Source organism: Rhinolophus ferrumequinum, chromosome 25 (genome assembly GCF_004115265.2).
Source record: "Rhinolophus ferrumequinum isolate MPI-CBG mRhiFer1 chromosome 25, mRhiFer1_v1.p, whole genome shotgun sequence".
NCBI classification, from domain to species: domain Eukaryota; kingdom Metazoa; phylum Chordata; class Mammalia; order Chiroptera; family Rhinolophidae; genus Rhinolophus; species Rhinolophus ferrumequinum.
The window spans coordinates 32,538,028-32,558,486 of NC_046308.1; the positions used below are offsets into that span (position 1 = coordinate 32,538,028).

The 20,459-nt window shown below is 38.2% G+C and overlaps 1 protein-coding gene across 15 annotated transcripts in view; it reads left to right on the top strand.

The window, feature by feature from the left end:
* NTM (neurotrimin) overlaps positions 1-20,459 on the top strand; it is a 973,593-nt gene that overhangs the window by 932,889 nt on the left and 20,245 nt on the right. For 10 of the 15 annotated variants that reach the window (XM_033097822.1, XM_033097823.1, XM_033097831.1 and 7 more), the window contains 2 exons: positions 3,644-3,700; positions 18,843-18,977. In XM_033097822.1, the coding sequence (XP_032953713.1) occupies positions 3,644-3,700; positions 18,843-18,977 (192 nt within the window). The remainder of the gene's footprint in view (positions 1-3,643; positions 3,701-18,842; positions 18,978-20,459) is intronic. The other 5 variants (XM_033097830.1, XM_033097826.1, XM_033097835.1 and 2 more) reach the window with 1 other exon arrangement.

Below are 20,459 nucleotides of genomic sequence, written 5' to 3' on the forward strand. Positions count from 1 at the left end.
ATATATGAGTCCGGGACCCATGAATGAGAAATAGGGTGGAGATATAAATTTGTGAGGCATTGCCATATAACTGGATGTTCAAAACTACTAGATAAAATCCATTATGTGGGAAATGGGAATACAGTGAGAAAAGAAAAGAATGCTAGGACACGGCTCTGAAGAATCCCAACACAGAGAGAGGTTCGATAAAATACGAGAAGCCAGTAAAGGAGATTTTAAAGGAGTATCCAGAAAGGTAAATGGACAAATAGGAGGATATGGCATTATAGAACCATAGAGAAATTCATGTAAGAGAATTAGTTGTCTTTTAAGAAAGTGCTAAAATGTGTGCAATGAATTTGACAATTTGTCAGGCACTTAGTGACGATAGTACGAGTAGGTTTAGTGGAGCGGTGTGGACAGAAGCCAGATTGGATTGATTGAGATATAAATATGAGGCGAAGAATTCTAGAAAGCACATTTGTTTGGACAATAGGTTCAAGAAGCTTTGTTGTGAAAAGGGGCTGTGAAATATGGGGTTAGTGGAGAGGAGTGATGTTAAAGCAGATATTTAAAAGGTGAAAAAATCCAGTAGATTACAACTACGAACTAAGACTGGGATAGCAAACTGGTTTTCATTTCTTGAGCTAAGTCATCTGGTTTTCATTTCTTGAGCTAAGTCAATTGGTGTGACTACCCAGATCGGTATGTTTAAAAATTTATATATATATATATATATATATATATATATATATATATACACACACACACACATATATATATATATACGTGTATATATATATATATATATTTTTTTGAGGCTAAGTAAATACATAAAGATGAGAGAAATACATCATCCATGGAAATAATCCAGCAGAGCAAAAGTGGATGGAGATGTAGGAGAAAGTAGAGGTAACTAATGGAGCAGAGTCCTTGAAAAGATGAGGAGGGAAGAAATCCGTAGATCAAAAGTAGGAATTTGATTTTTGATTGAAGGAACGAGAGATAGTTGTTCTGTTAGACAGCTACTGTAACACCGGAATAAAGGTGAAGGAGTTGGGGGTAATTTCCAATGAGAGATTGCAATAATGGGTCATAAAATCTGTTTCCTCAAACTTAGGTGACATAAGATAACAAGTAAAGACATAGAAAGTTTGTAGATTTGATTGTGAGATAATGAGTGATGCCTGTCTAATGGCTTTTGTTTTGTTTGTTTTTTATCTTCTCAGTGAAGCATGAGACAAGATCATTAACAGAGAATAGCATAGATAGGGGAGAGGATGATAAGACCATGAGATGTTTGAAGAGAATGAAGGAGGAAAAAATAAACCTTGAGAATGGGAGAGTATGTTTGTCAGAGAAACACTGTAGAATTCCAGGGCAGTGATGAGTGCTTACTTGAGGGAGGTGATCACGAATGCATGGTGAAACCAAGATATTTGTTTGTGTGATATTGCCAGAGTTGACCCAGTGAAGACAGATCTATCTAAAGTGGGGTTTCCTCATACTAGTGGAACATACAGACAGAGGTAAAGTAAGTAATTTGGGGTATTTTGCAGTGAGAGATTACAATGATGGATCATAAAAATCTAAGTTTTATCAAAAGGGATATAAAAGTAAAAAAGGCTAAAAAATGTTGAGTCAATGGATCTGAGCCACAGTGAAGTAAAATAATTGTTTCCGTAAGCCACTAAGCAAATGTTTTGCAAAGATAGGCAGTCATGTATAGAGTGAGATGCTGAAATTCATGACTTGAGATATGGTACAATATCTGACAAGTGCCAGGTACAACTGTGGAGTAAGTCTCTAAAGTGTGCAAAAGGAAACTCATTGTATATAAGGAGATCAAGAATGTGAGATCAGGATTTGGATAGATTATATTTCTAGACAACAAAATCACTGAGTATGATGGTAGGATTAGGGATGGAGATGAAGACTCTAAGCCAGGAGGAAAGATATTCAGTAAATGGGAAGGAATGGCCAGGAGGTCAGTAGGAAGCAAAAATGTGGTGAGGAAGAAGAGTGAAATTATTTGAATGTTATAAGCCTCAAAGGTATAGGGTTTTAAAAAGATGGGCTCTAGAAGTTTCATTGGAGAGCAAAGATACCAACCAACAATAAAACGAATCAATAGTTTCCACTCGACAGACAAGACAGGTCTACAGTGGAATCCATACTCCCAAACTCATTATGACAGTGAGGTGGAGGAAGAAGCTCTCAGAGAAGAGTGTCAGAATATAAGGGAACAACTGATCATGCAGTTGTGAAGAATGCAGTGAAGACTGGAGGGTTTTGAAGGGTGAGGAAGTGTGGAGCTGAGTCAGATGGAAGGTTACATGAAACAGTGTGATATGAGACTACAGGAAATAAGATGCTACTGGAGAGATTCTGTGTTTCCCTGAAAATAAGACGTAGCTGGAAAATCAGCTCTAATGAGTCTTTTGGAGCAAAAATTAATATAAGATCCAGTCTGATTTTACTGTAATATAAGACCGGGTTAATATAATATAATATAATATAATATAATATAATATAATATAATATAATATATAATGCAATGTAATATAATATATAATATAATACACAGTCTTATATAATATAATATGATATGATATAATATATGATATAATACCGTATGATATATGATATGATATGATTTGACATGACATGACATGACATGACATGACATAACATAATATAATACCGGGTCTTATATTAATTTTTGCTCCAAAAGATGCATTAGAGCTGATTGTCTGGCTAGGTCTTATTTTTGGGGAAATATGGTTGTACATCAGGGGTCAGCAAACTGCAGGCCTCAGGCCAAACCCAGCCTGCTGCCTGTTTTTTTGTTTGTTTTGTTTTTTGGTATGCCCTACAAGTTAAGAAATTTTTTTTTTAAGTTCATTGAGGTGACAATTGTTAGTAAAATTACATAGATTTCAGGTGTACAATTCTGTATTACATCATCTATAAATCCCATTGTGTGTTCACCACCCAGAGTCAGTTCTTCTTCCATCACCATATATTTGATCCCCCTTACCCTCATCTCCCACCCCCCACCCCCTTACCCTCTGGTAACCATTAAACTATTGTCTGCGCCTATGAGTTTTTGTTTCTCATTTGTTTGCCTTGTTCTTTTGTTGTTTTTGGTTTATATACCACATATCAGTGAAATCATATGGTTCTCTGCTTTTTCTGTCTGACTTATTTCTCTTAGCATTATACTCTCAAGATCCATCCATGTTGTCACAAATGGTCCTATTTCATCTTTTCTTACCACCGAATAGTATTCCATTGTGTATATATACCACAACTTCTTTATCCATTCATCAATCGAAGGACATTTTGGTTGTTTCCATGTCTTGGCCACCGTAAATAAAGCTGCAATGAACATTGGAGCACATGTGTCTTTATGGATTTTTTTTTTTACATTTTTATATAGCTAATTATGAATCCAAAGAAGAATAACATTTTGTAACACATTAAGATTATATGACATTGAAATTTCATTGTTCATAAATAAAGCTTTATTGGAATGTAGCCACACTCATTCGTTTACATATGCTCTGTGGCTGCTTTATACTACAATGGCAGAGTTCAGTAGTTGCTACAGAGCCTGTTTGGCCTGCAAGGTCTAACGTACTTGCTCTTTGATCTTTTACAGAAAAAAGTTTGCTGACTCTATTCTACAGGACTGATAATGATGATCTCTTGGAGAAGAGTGGGTATTCAAGCTGGGGTCTTCACAGCATCATAGGATGTGCCCACTGCATGCCCACAGCTGTGCCCACTGCGTCATACAAAAGAACTACTCCCCAGGGGGTGACAATGGATTGAGCTTTGATGAGAACACAGTAGTCATGGGAGCGAGTTTCTGATTTACCTAAGCAACTGGATAATTGCCTTTAGCAAACACTTCCATTCTACTTGCTTTGTTTGATGTGTAATTTTATCATCTGCTTATGTTTTGGCTCTCTCACACTCTCATCTCCATTTTCCCTGTCTGTCTGTCTATCTCTATCTATCTATCTATCTATCTATCTATCTATCTATCTATCTATCTATCTATCTATCTCTTCTGCCTTTAATGGCTGATGACTCAGCTGGTTCATTCACAAGCTTCTGCCCACTTCTCTACTGCACGATGGAAGTCTTGGTGCAGTCTTATATGAGGCAATATAAGTTAAGAATGCAAACAGAAGTAAAGAATAACTTGTGGCCCATTAGTCAAGGTTATTAGTTTTTTCAATTCAAGGACCAATGACATTTTGGCTGGTCATGAAGTAAATTGTTTCTTTACCTGCTCTCTTGGGACAGTGGAAAAGGAAGAGAGTTAGTCGGCTTTAAGAAGGCCAGAGGACTGGGAGTTAATGCAATTTAAGTAGAGCAGTTAAAGATAGGTGGAGGTAGACAGAACATACAACTGTTAGTGGCAGGCAAAGCCCTTGGATCCTGAGAAAGAAGGAAGGCAGAGAAGTCAAGTAGGCATAAATGTGAGAACAGGGACTTTTCTTCCATCTATTTATGCCTTTTAGTTTCTAACCTCTTCAGGCAGGTGACGGAGATTTCTCCAGTACAGAATTGCCTTATAAGGCCAAGTTCAATATTTCTTCAGTGGAAACAGCTGTTGCTTGAAACTACATCGCCACTTGCCAGCCTCCATCTTTGCGTAGTGATGCTCATTGTGGTACTTGTTAGTGTTTCTGTTGCAAAAGCTACCGCTTCTTCTCATGAGCCCCATTTTGTGTGGATGGCAGCACTTTTTTCCATGCCTATCCCAGGAAGGTAAAGAGTATAATCATATTTCCTACAATCATTCCACAACTAATTACATAGAAACAGAGCTGAATCACCAAGCTGATTCTACTTGGAAAGAATTCAACCGAATTGATGATGACATAAGAAAGCTCTCTGAGACACTTCTGATTAGGGCATGCTGTATCCTAACTCATTCAGAGGAAGTAGGGACATTAGCTACAAGAGCTTTTGACTAAGGATATTTGTGGAGACGGCCAAACCTGGCTTCTTTCTTATTCACTCCAGGCCTACTTTGATGAAGGCTTTTTTTTCAGTCTTTTGGAAGTGTGGAATAAAATTCCTTAACTTTAGACGATTTGAGAGGTCTTTTTATGTGTCCAGTCCTTTATCAGAGAAAAAATAAATAAAAATAAATACCCTAGAAGATTTTTGCTATTTACTTGAAAGTCACCAAAGAAGCATTTAATAGTTCATTTTGACAGCTAGAACAGTCACCAAAATTATGTCAGTCAGTTCATTCATTCAGTCTTTGACCATATGATCATTTGTTGCCTCCTATATGTTAAAAACTGTTATTGATATTGGATATATAAAGATAAATAAGAGTTTATTCTGCCTTGGAAATTTGAGTCCAGTGGGGTAAAACATAGCAATGAAAAGCAATTACTTTAACATTAGAAACAAACAGACAAAAAAATTAATAGGGTAGAAAGGAGGTAAGGAAATGTGAGTATCATGAAAGGGCTGATATGTAAGGCTTCTTTAGAGTGACATCTAAGACTACTTTGAAGGATGCATAGACATTTGACAGTAGAAAAGTGGTTATTAGATACCAGGTAAAGAAGGAGAAGCTACAAAGCATGATAAATGCCTCATGTTTTAGGAACTTTGCTGGTGAGTGCAGTGGGTGTGGGAAGAAAGGAGTTGGTAATAGAAGAATCTGGAGATATAGACAAGAGCCAGCTCATAAGGAGCCTTTAGACACCTTGTCAATGAGGAATGTGGAGCAGGGAAAGGATTTAAGCAGGCGCTAGATTGATTTTTATTTGGGGCTATTATTTTGACAAGAATTAAAATAATGAACTGGAGTCAGGGAGATCACTAAAGAGGGTATTATAATAATCCAGAGTAGATAATGGGTGACTGAATTAAGATAGTTAACAATGAAGGGGGGGTAAATAAAAAATAGTTAATAAAATTGTGTGTGTGTGTGTGTGTGTGTGTGTGTGTGTGTGTGTGTGTAAAAGTACAGGCTCTGGTAGAATTCAAATAATTGGCTGGTCACTTACTTGACGTGTTTATTAACCTCTCTAAGCCACCTCTATCTCACAGGGTTATTATAAAAATGAAATGATAATGCACATAAAACACTTAGCAGAGCCAATGCCCAGTCTATATTAGCCATTATTTAAAGACAAATTAAAAAACAACAACAAAAAAAAGTTCACAGTGATGAAGAAAAGAAGATAGATTTGAAAACTGTAAAGGTGATAAAAACAACTGGATTTGTTGATTGAAGATGAGGAGTGAGACAAAGGGAAGCATCAACTGTGACTCTCTATTTTAGGAGAATGGGGAGTTAGCCACGCTATCAACCGAGATTAGTGGATATTTGGGGTGAGAGCAGGTTTGAGGGGAAAGATGGTGATTCAGCCTGTGGTGTCTATGAAACATACAATTGAGTCATTAGGTTGGTGATTATGGGCCTGGAGTTCAGCAGATCCTCCTGGGATGGTGTTGTAGATGAGGAAATCGTGAGCATAGCTGATAACTTAAAATGGAGGAATAGGATTTCAAAACACAGACAGACTAGGAAAGGGGACAGAAGTAGCAGAGGAGTGGACCTGATGGTAGGGTTGAGTCTCCTTCCTCCTGTGGTTTGTTCCTTCTAACATTTATTGACTCTCACACATTCCAATCACTCTTCTGTGCATTTGCACAAATTCTCTTATAGAATTCTCAGTCCCGTCCTATGAGCAATTTAAAAAGTCTCCACATTTTACTAATGAGGGAGCTGAGGATCACTAACTTATTCAAGGCTACCTAATTGCTAAGAGAAATAGCCATAATCAGGATTCAGAAACACCGTGGTTGTTCTGATAAATCGTGGTTGTCTTGTTTTCATACATTGCATTCCATCCAGGACCCAGGTGTGCTTGCCAACGATTAGATTTTATGTGAAATGAGAGGTAGAATAAAACATTAGTAGTGTAACTAATGAAAGAGTAAATCAACTCTTTTCCTTTCCATGCACTGTCTTTTTATAGATTTCACGTGGTTGAAAATTCGACCTGTGTATAGTGGAATACTTAGAACCAACAAGTGGGCAGAGCCCATTCATATGTTTCAGGCAGTATGATATGACAGCACGTAACTTTGGTGGTGGGTAGATTTTGAGAACTATTTGCAAAGATTCAAAGACTGTAATCAAGTATGGCAAATACAAAGGCTTTCAGTTATGTCTCCCTTTCTCTCTGGACCCAAATGATCCTCCACCAACAGGCTTCCTGCTTGTCTATGAGTATTTCCACGCAGTTTTCTTGAGGCATTCTTTTACACACATTCTCTTATGCCATGGCAATTAGAAATACATGCATGGTACTTCTCTAGTATTGATGGCACTTGGTAGTTTCCTCTCATTATCTGATCTGAATTTATTCATTACATTACCTTAAATATAGATTCAGCCCCAGCCCACCTTTCCTACTTTCTTCCTTTCCCCAAGTGGTCATTGTGTCATTGAGTCTTTGCTCGGTGCAGTCACCAATAAATGGAGTTCTTCAGTAAAGCCTTCATTCTTCTCCACATGTAAGGATGCTGCATGGAAAAGGAAAATTTTGCCTCCCTCCTCCGTCGTGTATGGTGGGCCTCTGGTTAATCACCCAGGGTCACAGGTCTCCAGAGATATAGACAGAACCCTGCACAATCCATTCTTTCCATCCTAAGTCTTGATGGGAAAAGAACTCCCCTCTTATAGTGAAAAAAGATTTCTTCCCATCTGCATATCTATTCTTCAAAAGGATTGTTTAGTTACTTCTGTTCCATCCTCCACAAAACATTTTATGAAATGCATACAAGGCTACACTTTACTCCTAGTTCTGTCCTTCTTGATATCACCCGTTATATTTTGAGGATTTTGTTTGTTTCTTTGTAGGGCTAGGGGCTGATAGAGATTTGATTCTCTACCATCAATAGGGGGTGAACCAAAGGAATGCAGAAAGGTGAATATTAATCTTTTTGCATTTTAAGTCCCTTTTAGATTCCTTTTCAGAAAGTTATAGAATCTCTAATTACAGAGCACGCACGTGTGCGTGCGCACACACACACGCACATGCAAATATTACTTCCTAAGGAACAAAAACCCCTGGAGTTAGAGTTCCAAAATTCTCAGATTAAGAACTCCTGTTCTTAATATAGAAAGTGTCTTCATGGCTATGTTACAGACTGACTTTACTCACTGCTCTGCTTTTCCAGGGCAGTTCAGAACGAGGTGACTAAGTTGACTTCACTACAAAGGGACTCAAGACCTGAGGGTATGTGGGATGGTGTCAGGAGAACCTTAACCCATCAGCAGCCTCTCAAGTAAAAATAATTTCTTTAAATTAATCTGGGCAAGGAATTTCAAAGCAATTAAGTTCTTTACAGTTTTCAGCACTCAGTATTGGCTTATATCTCTAGAGATATAGAAAAGAGAAAGCAAACAGCCAAGATACTGAGGTAATGTGACACTGCTAAATTCTATATTTATCCCCTATCAATGTCTTTCAGATCAACTTGCCTGAATTTACAAATCAAAAGCTGATTTCTTTCTTTCTTTATTTTTAGCAGCCATCAGCTGCACTACTGCAAATACCCAGGTTTCCAGACATCAAGCTGCAAACTCCAAACATCCAGCTGTTTGCTTTCTGACTTTGATATCATCACCAGTAATAGAGGGTCTGCATGCAAAACCGAGCTGACAGGCCGCACGAAAAGGCACACAGCAGGCACACAGAAGACCACACACTTCCTAGGGCCCAGCTGGTTGCTGAAGCCTCATCTGCAAAGGAAACCAGAGTCATGTCATTAAGGAAAGGGATAGACCTCAGAGGTGCACAGGGCCTGGCTCTGTGGAGTCCAGGGACTCATTTTCATATAATTACATTTGGGCTACAGCTCCTCCTTAATACAAAGCTAATGATTATGCCCAGAAAATTTCCTAATCAAAACATTAAGGGATTTTTTTTTCCTTCTAGATATCTGTAAAATAAAATATTATATTTCATAATGAGTAGTCATACATATTCAAACATATACATATATTCCATTTCAACTATCAGATGAGTTCTGAATATATGGCAGGATCTATGCTAAGTATTTTGCTGTTATCTTGATTGATAGATAGACACACATACAACTTATAGTTGGCCTCAGTTTATCTATTATTTGTATTGGATCTCTATGGCTTTATGATGGAATCAGTTTAATAGATTAATTTTTAAACTATCAGTTAACATTTCCATTTTAAGCAAAGAAGACAATGAGCACTGAAGCTATCTGGGAAACTGTAGCTTCTGTGTGTAGGACATGACACAAAACAAGCTGTGACAAGCTGAAGGAGCTCAGAAACAAACAATTCTTAGATACCTAACAGAAAGCTGAGGGAGACAATATGTTTCCCAGGTATAAGAAGAGTCCATATAAAATAGATAACAAATCTGAGACTTGGAGGTAGGTAATGGCATGGGGACATGGCCACATGTTAAGAACTCAATGACATTAGCTCCTGGCTCACTACCAGCCGACACTAACACATTTAAGGGAGATTCTGCTTATACAGTGGAAACCAGCTATTCAGAACAGTTCAGCCTGTCCCATTCCGCAAAGATGGTACCTATGTTTCATACCAAAATTATTGATCTCATCAACTGTTTGAGTCTGTACCTCCGTTCTATAACAAGCAAAAGCAGGTTTGGGCCCTCCGAACTTGTTTTTCTGAAAGAGATCTTATAAATTTGCTCATTCTTAGAGAGATCATCAGACTCCTTTCTGCTCGGTCTGCTATGTATAGCCAAAGGGAAAGTCAAGGAGAAAAAAATGTATAAAATTTATGTATATGCTTTTATTCTTAGCTTTGAAATTACAGATGTTTCTGAAGCCCTCAGTCAGTCTCACGTGAGCAATGCAGCTATACGGGCTTTCTTAGAAGAAAAGATCCTCACAAATTGTATCCCTTGTAAATCAAATCCCGTTTTAAGTGAAGGGAGTAGAACTTTTTAGTTAAAGGATCTGTGGTGAATCCTTTGTAAAGTTTATTATTAAATTCCTATGAGAAAAGCAGAGATCTGATTATTCTTTCATTTCTGCATTGACATTTTCTTGTATCAAGGATCTTGTATATTAAAATGTATTCCAACTGAGGTGTGGTATCAGTAAGGAGCGTGGTCATGATAGCTACCATTTACTGAGAACTTACTTTACACATATTTAATATTTAATACTCATTATAAGGTCATCTTAGTTTCCCCATTTAACAGGAGAGGAATCTGAAGCATGGAGAAGTGAGCCATCAGCGAGTAAATTCTATACGGCCCAATGTGAGGGTGTTGGAACTGCTGCACAGTGCAGCCAGGGGCAACTGGTGCTGAGAGTCATTTTGTTCTAGCCTAATATCAGACGCTCAGAAGCTATGCTATGTAGACATCATGTTTGGAAATGCTTTTTTAACATTGATAGCCTCACTGTTACGGCACATATTGCTGTCTGGATTTTGTGTGTAGCCCCCATGCCTAATCTAGTAGTAGGAAGATTGTATCAATGTCACATCCATATGGCTTTGAGGTCCCATCTGTATGCCCAAAGACTTCAGTTTGACCTCAGAGTTCCCTCTATTTGTTCTTGGACTCCCTACCTTGTGCTCAAATACAAGTCTTCTCATGTTCTTACCCTTGCCCCAGTCGACGAGGTTCATCACCTTTGCCTCTGCAGGCATAGTGAGAATGAGGCTCTGTTCGGAATGGTTGGTGGCTATGCACACTCTGGGGACATATCCCAGAGAGCAGTTTCCAGGCTCTCGGCCTCACATGGAAAGGTGCTGGCTCGGGTAGTAGATGGTCATCAGCTGTGACTCGTTGGCCAACAGCTATTACCAGTTAGCCAATTAGCCACTGATATAACTGCCGTGACTGCGTTGGTTGGTTGGCAGCAAAGTGGATGGCGGATTACAGTTAGCAAGTGAGGTTGGTTGGCAGAGAAGCAGGCGGGAGGTTGCAGATCCTGTGGCTCCTGCTTCCTGTGTCTCCAACCCAGCCGCCATTGAGAATATAGTGGTATGACTCCCCTATCTATGGCTCCGTTGGGGTTCCTTTTTGGCCTCACCATATCCTGCATTCTAGTGCAGGGAGCGAGACCAGAGATCCCACATGACATCCCACATGACACACACACAATTCCAGAGTGCCCTGAGCTACCAGGGGGCGAGGGATGAAGAAGGACTTCCCCAATGCATTGGCAGGTGTCGACACTGGATCTCACAGCAGCACCATCTACCTCTAACGTGTTTCGTAAACACATCTTCTATAATTTCGGGCCCTAAACACTTTCTTCATCAGACCTCAAAACAAGTCCCTCTAGCTTTGTAAGGGTTGGTGTTGAGAAATAGTAACTATACCTCTGTTACATTGTTCTTGTGTTGTTTTGTCCACCCAACCTCCCAGCATCTGAACAAAACTATGTCTTTCATCATAATACAAAACCTCCCATGTTACTCAGTTCATTAAAAAGGTACCTGGAGGGACATCAGCTGACCTGTCCTGTAAACAGCTGTCCCTGAAGCCCAGTCTGATGCATCCTGATGCAAACCAAGAAGGAAAGACAGAGTTGTGGCAGGAATACTAGTCTAGTGCTAGACTCGTTATAGTATTTGAACTAAATTTAAAAAATAATTCCTTCCAACTCTCAAATTCTGGGATTCTATGTTCTGTATTATTTTCAATTTCTGAGGTCCAATGATTTTTATCTCAGCTGGTATAAATGCCTTAAAAATATTAAGCAAGGAGACAGCTGTGTTCTCTCCTCTCCAATAGCTACAGCTGTTCTCCTGACAAGCTTATTCTTGGGTACGATAAAAATGATAATTGTGGCTATTATTATTTTCAGTTATGAAGGCTTTTAATGCCCAATCTAGGAACTCAGAAACTGAGAAACTGTTCCAACATGGTATTACTTACCCAGGGCAGTTTTTGTCCTTCAATTGGCAGTAAACTGCTGAGCTCAGACCGTTGGGCAATGTGAAACTCCTTTGGGGATTTGAGGGCAGGTGTAATCACGTTTCCAACTTGCTTCATTTCACTGCTTGAGTTGTCAGATTCCACTTAATGAAATAGCTGTGTTCCTGAAAAGTTGGCTGTAGAACAAATTCTGTTAAATACATCATACTTCCTCATTGATCTTCATTTTTAAATTAAAGATGTATTCCCCTGAGGAAATAATTGGCCCCAAGACTAAATATAAATTATACGAAACACTCATAAACGTTTTAAAACTACACATTTAAAGAAAGTCTGTTCTGTTAGAACACTAATAGTGGTGATGTTTTTAAACATTGGGAAATACAAATATTATGCTAAGAACAATTACCAGAAGTGGCGCTGTCATGGAAACAGAGCCACATGAGGATTAGGTGAGCAGCTTGGGGTCCCTGAATTTTTCTTTTCCTAATTGAGTAGTTCTGAGTCTATCGGTCAGTTGGCCTATTAATCAGAAATTGATAAATTTCAAATTTTGTAAACTCTTTTCCTCAGTGCCTTGAGATCCAGGATGTCCAAGGCTTGGTCCCTGCTGTCAAAGAGGTTCGACTGCATTAGAGAATAAGACCAGTGAATATAGCAAAAGACAACCATTGGGAAATATTATTATAGTTATGGGAGCTATGGAATGGACATCAAAAAACCTCGTGTGCTCTGGCACTAAATAGACATGGACTACTTTAAATTGCAGCTTCCCACATGAAAAATATAGGGATTTAACAAAATCACTAATTTCCAATCTTGACTATATACGAGAATTTTCTGGTAAAATTATTAAAACACCTTATTCCAGGACATTCTGATTTAGTAGGTATGGTGGGATATAGAAATCTATATTTAAACAACTCTTCTAGGGAATTCTACTGAAGTCAGACTGTGTTCTAGCATAGCAACTATGGAATTGATTATATAACCATCAATGGCCTTTTAAGATCTTTATTTTTTTTATTATGATTCTAAAGACTAGATGAACTGTAGATGGACTAGATGCTCTCTATGTGCAGGGCAGCCATAGACACTGAAAATTAGGAGATAGAGGAGAGTGTATTGATTTCCTAGTGTTCCATGACAAAGTAACAAAAACTACTTGGCTTAAACAACAGACATGTATTGTCTCACAGTTCTGAAAGCCAGAAGTCCAAAATCAAGTTGTCAACCGGTCCATGTTCTGTCTGACAACTATAGGGGAGAATCTTACTTTGTCTCTTGTAGCTTCTAGTGTTTACTGGCAATCCTTGGCTTTCCTTGGCTTACAAAGGCATCACTGCAGTCACGTGGCCACCTTCTCCCAGTGTGTCTTCTCATTGTCTTCCCTTTGTGCATGTCTATCTACATCCACATTTCTCCTTTTTATAAGGACGCCAATCACATTGAATTAGAGCTCACACTAATATCTCATTTTCATTTGATGACCTATTTCCAAATAAGGTCACATTCTCAGGTGCTGATGTTAGAGCCTGAGCTTATCTCTTTTTTTTTTCGGGGCGGGGGGGACACAATTCAACCCATTACAGGGAGTTTTCATGAAAGAATTAGAACTTGAAAACTAGGTGGTGTTTGTTTAGGATGACAAAAAGAACATAGCTTTCTAACTGATAGAATCAATCTGTGAAAAACGAATAATCGTGTTTGTCCAAAATGAAAAATAGTATGGCGTAAGAGTTGCGGTATACTGTTGGTGGGACTGCAAATTGATACACCCACTATGGAAAACAGTATGGAGGTTCCTCACAAAATTAAAAGTAGAACTGTTAGGTGGGTGCTAAAGTAATTGTGGTTTAAAAGATTAAAAATAATTGCAAAAACCGCAATTACTAAAGCACCAACCTAATACCATATATCCCAGCAATTCCATTTCTGGGGATCTAGCCAAAGAAAATGAAAACACTAATTCAAAAAAATATGCACCCCATGTTCATTGCAACATTATTTACAATAGCTAAGATATGGAAGCAACCTAAGTGTCTAGGTATCCACATCCTATATGTAATATTACTCAGCCATTAAAAAAAGAATTAAATCTTGCCATTTTTGACAACATTTATTGATCTATACGGCATTATGCTAAGTGAAATAAGTTAGACATAAAAGGAAAAAAATACCATGTGATCTCACTTATATGTGGAACCAAAAAAACAAAACAAATGAACAAAACAGAAACAGACTCATAGACATAAAGGACAAACTGATGGTTGCCAGAGGGGAAAGGAGTGGGAGTAAGGGCAAAAAAGGTGAAGAAGAGTAAGAGTTACAAATTTTCAGTTATAAAATTGATAAGTCATAAAGATGTAATGTACAGCATAGGGAATATAGTCCATAATATTGTGATAGTGTGGTACGGTGTCAGATGGTTGCAGGACTTACCATGGCGATCATGTCTTTATGTATATAAATGTTGAATAACTATGGTGTACACCTGAAACTAATATAATATTGTATATTAACTACATTTTAATAAAAATAAATAAATAAATAAATAGCAATTGCTTTAGAAAAAGAGCTGTGGTAGTGGTAGTAGTGATGAGAATGATGGTTATAGTAACACCTATAAAAACCTTATCACGTGCTTTTTGCTCTACCAGCTGCATTCCAGGTGCATTCAATTCTCAAAGCAACCCTAGAGGTAGGACATATTACTCTGTGTTGTAGAGACAAGAAACAGTGGCTCCCGGAGTTAGGAAACTTAACACATCATGAAACTTGAAGGTAGAGGATAGGGTTTATCTGATCCCAAACTTTTGCTTTTTACCATGATGATCGGTTCCTCTTGGCACTAATGTGAGATAAACTCGGATGGGTAGTTTGGGGCTGCTTTATGAAGGGCTTTGATAAGGTTGTGGAGTTTGTGTTTGATGTTACAGAAAATAGGGAACCATTTTTAGTGTCTGAAGAGGTGTGACATGATAAAGGGGGTATTTTAGGAAGACGAGTCTGTCATTTCTACCCAAGGATATGTTTTCTTTAGAAAGAGTTATAAGTGAGAAGCTATTGACCATGAAGAATTCCTTTTCATAGGGTTTTATCAAGTGATTTGCCTTTTCCTCTCTGTATCTCTTAACCAAGAATTTCCTTTAGCACTTTAAAAAGTATGCTCTGTTGATCTTTTTTTTTCCTCTAATATTCTTTGTAAGATTTTCATAGGAGTGATAAAGCATTGATCATGTCATAGCCAGAGTACAAACAGTGTTAAAGGAAAACTGTCCTTGAATCATTAACTCTATAAATTCAGATTTCAGTGTAGTATATGTTTTTTGTTTCTGTTTTGTTTGTTTGTTTGTCATAGTCAGCATCTATAGGAACCTCGTTTCTTATGGTTCAAAGTTTAATTTGTTATATATACACTGATTATCTTTCTCTCTGGTTTTGCCATGTAAGCTTCTGGTAGAGAAAAAAGTATGTGAGGAGAAGAGTGAAAATAATGGCAATGAAAGCTAAAAATATATAAAGCATTTTACTACATACAAATTATTTTTCACATGCCTTACCCAACTGAGTCAGAAAATAAACATATAATAGTTGGTGAGTAATGGAGTCATTATGGCGTTTCTATAATTCTACATTTGGCGTGGGGAACACATGATAATAAAATGAAGCCTCATTGGTTTTTGCACATGACCTAAGTGTAAATCCCCTCCCTTTGGTAACACAAATCTGGATCAGTGGAGAACACATACCTTCCCCAAATCTTAAGTTATCCAACTTCCTTCCAGCCATGAGACTGGCTGAATTACACATACACTAATACACATGTCTTCACAGAAAGCTTGATGAGCTCTTGACTGTGATTACCCTAATATTTGTGAACTTGCATTTCAGTCTATGACCATAATCCCCACTACTCCATTTGGATGTCCTTAAGCTCATCCAAGCTGGGTCCCTGTAAAACTTACTGTGGTCACACAAGACCATATTTGAATGGCAGAATTAAAACAGATGCTTGGTCTTTTAGTTGGAGAAAAGAACAGAAGAACCAGAGAACCCTGTGTTGTTTTGTTTCCGTGCTTTGATGGTGTGATACACAGACTTCCAGGAGATCTAAGGTCCTACCAGTCACTGCTCCGACACTGGAGCTCAGTCCAGAAACAGCTGTCCAGAACTAATTTATTTCATAATGCTACGGCACTGTTAATTTATAAATTACACTGGTAATTCAAGCTATTATTAATTTCAGATGGTGTAGGGCAAGCCTAATTAAAATATGACACCAATTGCCACACATATGTACCAAGGACTACCATTTAAAATTAATGGGAATATTAAGTGTGACACTGGTCTCTGAGATGCTTTACACAGTAATTATAGCATTATAGCAGGGAAAGATCTGACAAATGTAGGCTTCAGTCTAGTAACAAATAAACAACAACAAGATAAAAGGAATCACAAATTCTGCATTTAAACCTTTTCCCCTCATTTTCTCCAGCCTTTCTCCAATCAAAGTTAGTACTTTTTCTCCTAAAGATGCTTAGAAAATAGTAACAAAGGCTACTGTGACAATTAGAAAGTTCTTACTGGTTGGGACTATGAGTTCCTATGGGTTAATGTTGACTGTTCTCTCCATATCCTGAACGTTTTGTCTCTGTTTTCTACTTTATTAACATGTTCCTGTTTTTTCCTGTGAATTTAATAACTCTTGCTTGCTGCTTTAGTAGATACAGGCTCCTCTTTTGCTCTTCTGTAGGTAGTAGAGGCAAGAGAGTCTGCACATGTATATTGTAGGTTCCATAAGGAGTGAAGATACATGAAGAAATGCTCAGAGTGGGCTTATTACCGGATGGTGGCGCAGAGTTATCATGTCCAAGGAGTGGTGGCAGAATTGGGCAGGTAGAGGCCTTTTTTTTTCAAGGTAGTTGTTTCATTATTAGTTGTCATTGCCATTTGTGGGGACAGAGCCAGGAGTTCAGTTTCCAGGCTCTCACCCTCACGTGGAAAGGTGCTCACTCGAGTAGTAGATGCCCATCAGCTGTGGCTAGTTGGCCGTCAGCTGTAACCAGTGAGCCATTGGCCACTAATATAACTGCCGTGGCTACGCTAGCAGCAAATGGGGGCGAGCAAAAAGATGGTGGCTGAGCTAGCAAGCGCGGATTGCAGTTAGCACAACGGATTGCAGCTAGCAAGTGAGGTTGGTTGGCAGAGAGAAGTGGACGGCAGGTTGTTGATAGTGTGGCTCCTGCTTCCTGTGTCTCCAACCCAGCCGCCAGCGAGAATATAGTGGTATGACTCCCCTATCTATGGCTCCGTGGGTGTTCCTTTTTGGCCTCACCATATCCTTCATTCTTATGTGGGGAGCGGGAGCTGAGACCCTGCCTGACACCCAGCATGACACCATTACTACTGTTATCTTGACAAAAATGGTGATCTTAACAGTGTCACAGACCAAATACAGCTGTAAGTTGTACCACACATATCATTCTTTGTATTATATTAGTTTCTTACTGTTGTTATTTTCATGCTTTGAATCAGCAGATACATGTAGTGTTACAGAGAGGTTTTATCACCTGGAGGGAATGTTCTTTGCTTCCCTTTCTACTCATGTGGAGTCATTCGTATTAATATAACTTCATTCCACCTGAGTCTATGCCTCCAGGCAGATTACAGGATCACTAACTAAAGCAACAGGTATGCAGCACATGACCATTTTCCAAGTTCTTTCATTACATACATAGTTTTTGTTTTTATTTTTGTTTTCATTTGTCATCCAAACAACCCTTGAGGTATTAGAATTGTATGTATATTATGTCTGGGGAAATGTCTCTCAGTTGCTTGTGACTAATGCTTGTTGTCCCATAATGACACCCCATTTTACTCCTAAAACTATCCCAGCTTATATTATAAACTATATCACCATGCTGATTATTTCTTTTAACAGAGGAGGGAAGATAATCCTGGGATGGAAGCAGATAACTTTTTTCTCCATTGTCTTCCTGCAAGGATGCTGGAACTCAGGGCAACTATCAGAGAAAACCATGAAATCCATCTCTTAGGCTTTAATGTCATGGTCTTTCTATAATCAAATGCTCATGGCCAGACCTCAGATGAGAAGTCTAGTAGGTAGACGGTTGTTATTATTATTCATAATTTTTCAATACAGAAACTAATTCTGAGGATGATGAAGTGACAGAGTAAGATTTATAGCCATGTCTTCTTGATCTTTATTTTCTGATATGTTTGTGGTTAGAGTTTGGAGTCCTTGTTGCTGGTTTGTCTTCAAGATCTTGTACCTAAGCTCTAGATAATCGAAGTTTAGAAAATTGATTTTTGCTTATCATATTGACTGTCTAACTCTAAAAACAGAAGTTAAAATTTGTTTTATTAGCGTTTCCACTGCTTTTTGCGACGTGTGTATGTGTGTGTACATGCATATGTGTATAACTACTATCGTGGTATTCTTTAATTAATTCATGGTCTGGGATGCAGTCATTAGCTCCACACTTCAATCTTCAGTCTAAATTGACACTGGGAGATCAGAAGGAATTAATATTCGTCTACGGTACCTAACTCAGATCCCAGAGCTTGAGTGCTTCGTAAGATCCGGGCTGTGTGAATGTCAAAAGTATTAATCACTTATCGAGGACCAGTAATTCTCTAGGTAGCGTTTAGTCCAAGTAGAAACACAAGCATTTCAGCTGGTCCCTTGGGGAACTAAGGAAACATTGATAGCAGAAGTGGTAAAAAAGGCGTGTAGGGTGAATCGGCATAGTTCTTAAAAATCTGAACTTAGAAGCGGCACGTTTCTCTGCAGACACAGCCATTTTATACTGTGTTTTCTAAGTTTATACCTCCTTTTTTCTCCCTCCTATTTTGTCATACCTTCTCCTGCAGCTGTGGGCTTTGTGAGTGAAGATGAATACTTGGAAATCCAGGGCATCACAAGAGAGCAGTCTGGGGACTACGAGTGCAGCGCCTCCAATGATGTGGCTGCACCAGTGGTACGGAGAGTAAAGGTCACCGTCAACTGTAAGTGGTCCCACAAACCCACCACTGTACGTACGGGAGGCAGGCTGGCTGCTGTTGTGGCCACAACAAAGAGCTGGACTGCAGAGTCAACTGCTGACTCAGGATGGGAAACAATGTGGTATCATTGTCTATTCGCTGCTCTCAAGAGGAACAATTTCAAACTCTAATTTAAGAAGAAAAAAAAAACAATTATAGCTGAATGTCATTTCATATAATCCCAAACTTGATTTATATGTTCCTACAAGATCATTAAATGGCATTCAATGCATAATTTATATAAATATGTCTTTAAATCCTAATTTTTCTCATGCTTTACTCATGATGTCCCCAAGCTTCTCTTTCTCTAGACCAGCGATCTCCATAATGGGGAGCAAAACTACCATGTGTATCAAGGAAACATTACAATATCTATTTACAGTATGTTTATTTTACCTCATCCGTTTACAATTATATATGTTGATATATGTATGCATTCATATTTTAAATATAAATAAACATACACATATCTCAAAACCTGATTTTGACTAATAGAGATACAGAATCCAAAAATATGGAGGACACTGCTCTAGACCCCTTGTTCTCCTTTATCAACCGACCATAGGCCCTCTGCCATTGATCCTACTCAACTTTCCCACCTCTCTCTCACGCATTTCCGTTTTGATTCCTCATTATTACACTCAGTTCTCTATGACATTGCAAAAGTTTCCTCTGCTGTATCCATTCCAGGAAGTCTTATGCCAGAATAGAAGCCAAGAACTAAACTGACAAATAGGAAACATTTTCTCTTCAAAATTTGGGTGGGAGGAGGTAGAGGAAAACTATTGGGTGTTGGTGATTACTCATTCTTTATTTTAATATTTTGGTTTCTATTACAATTAGACCCTAATTAATACAAAGCACTTTAAGAGTCTAGAAAATAGGTATAACAATGCTACCATTTTTCATACCCTACCATGATTTTTTTAAAGGGACTTAAATGATTTAAATGATAGTTAATAAAGACCAACCTAAGGAGTTAGGAAATATAAGCAAAGAAAAAACATATTTAGAAAAATAAATGAAAGCTGGGGATAAATTGCCACAGGAAATATACACCACAGGTAGTTAGACATGGATCCAGAATTTGGTTTTGAGTTGCTAAAGCAAAGAGAGGAAACATCAGTTTCAAGGTTTATGTCTGTAAAATAAAAGCAGACTAGTTGCTTGGGAAAAACAGTTCTGTTCCTGGTACTGAAACCCTGGAGAATTTTATCTTTAGGGTCTTCACAAATAAAGCACTTTGAGATATAATCAATAACATTACATACAGTATTTCTGCATTTAATAGAATGGCAAGTTTGTTATAGCTGTTTTTCATAATACACTTCACTGCAAACTCTTGGAATTGACGTAGGTTGTTAGGTAAAGACTTCAAATGAATTCAGGCCAAGTAGCCAAGTATATAGGTCTAGTTTGGTCTGGCTCGATATGGGAATCCATTTT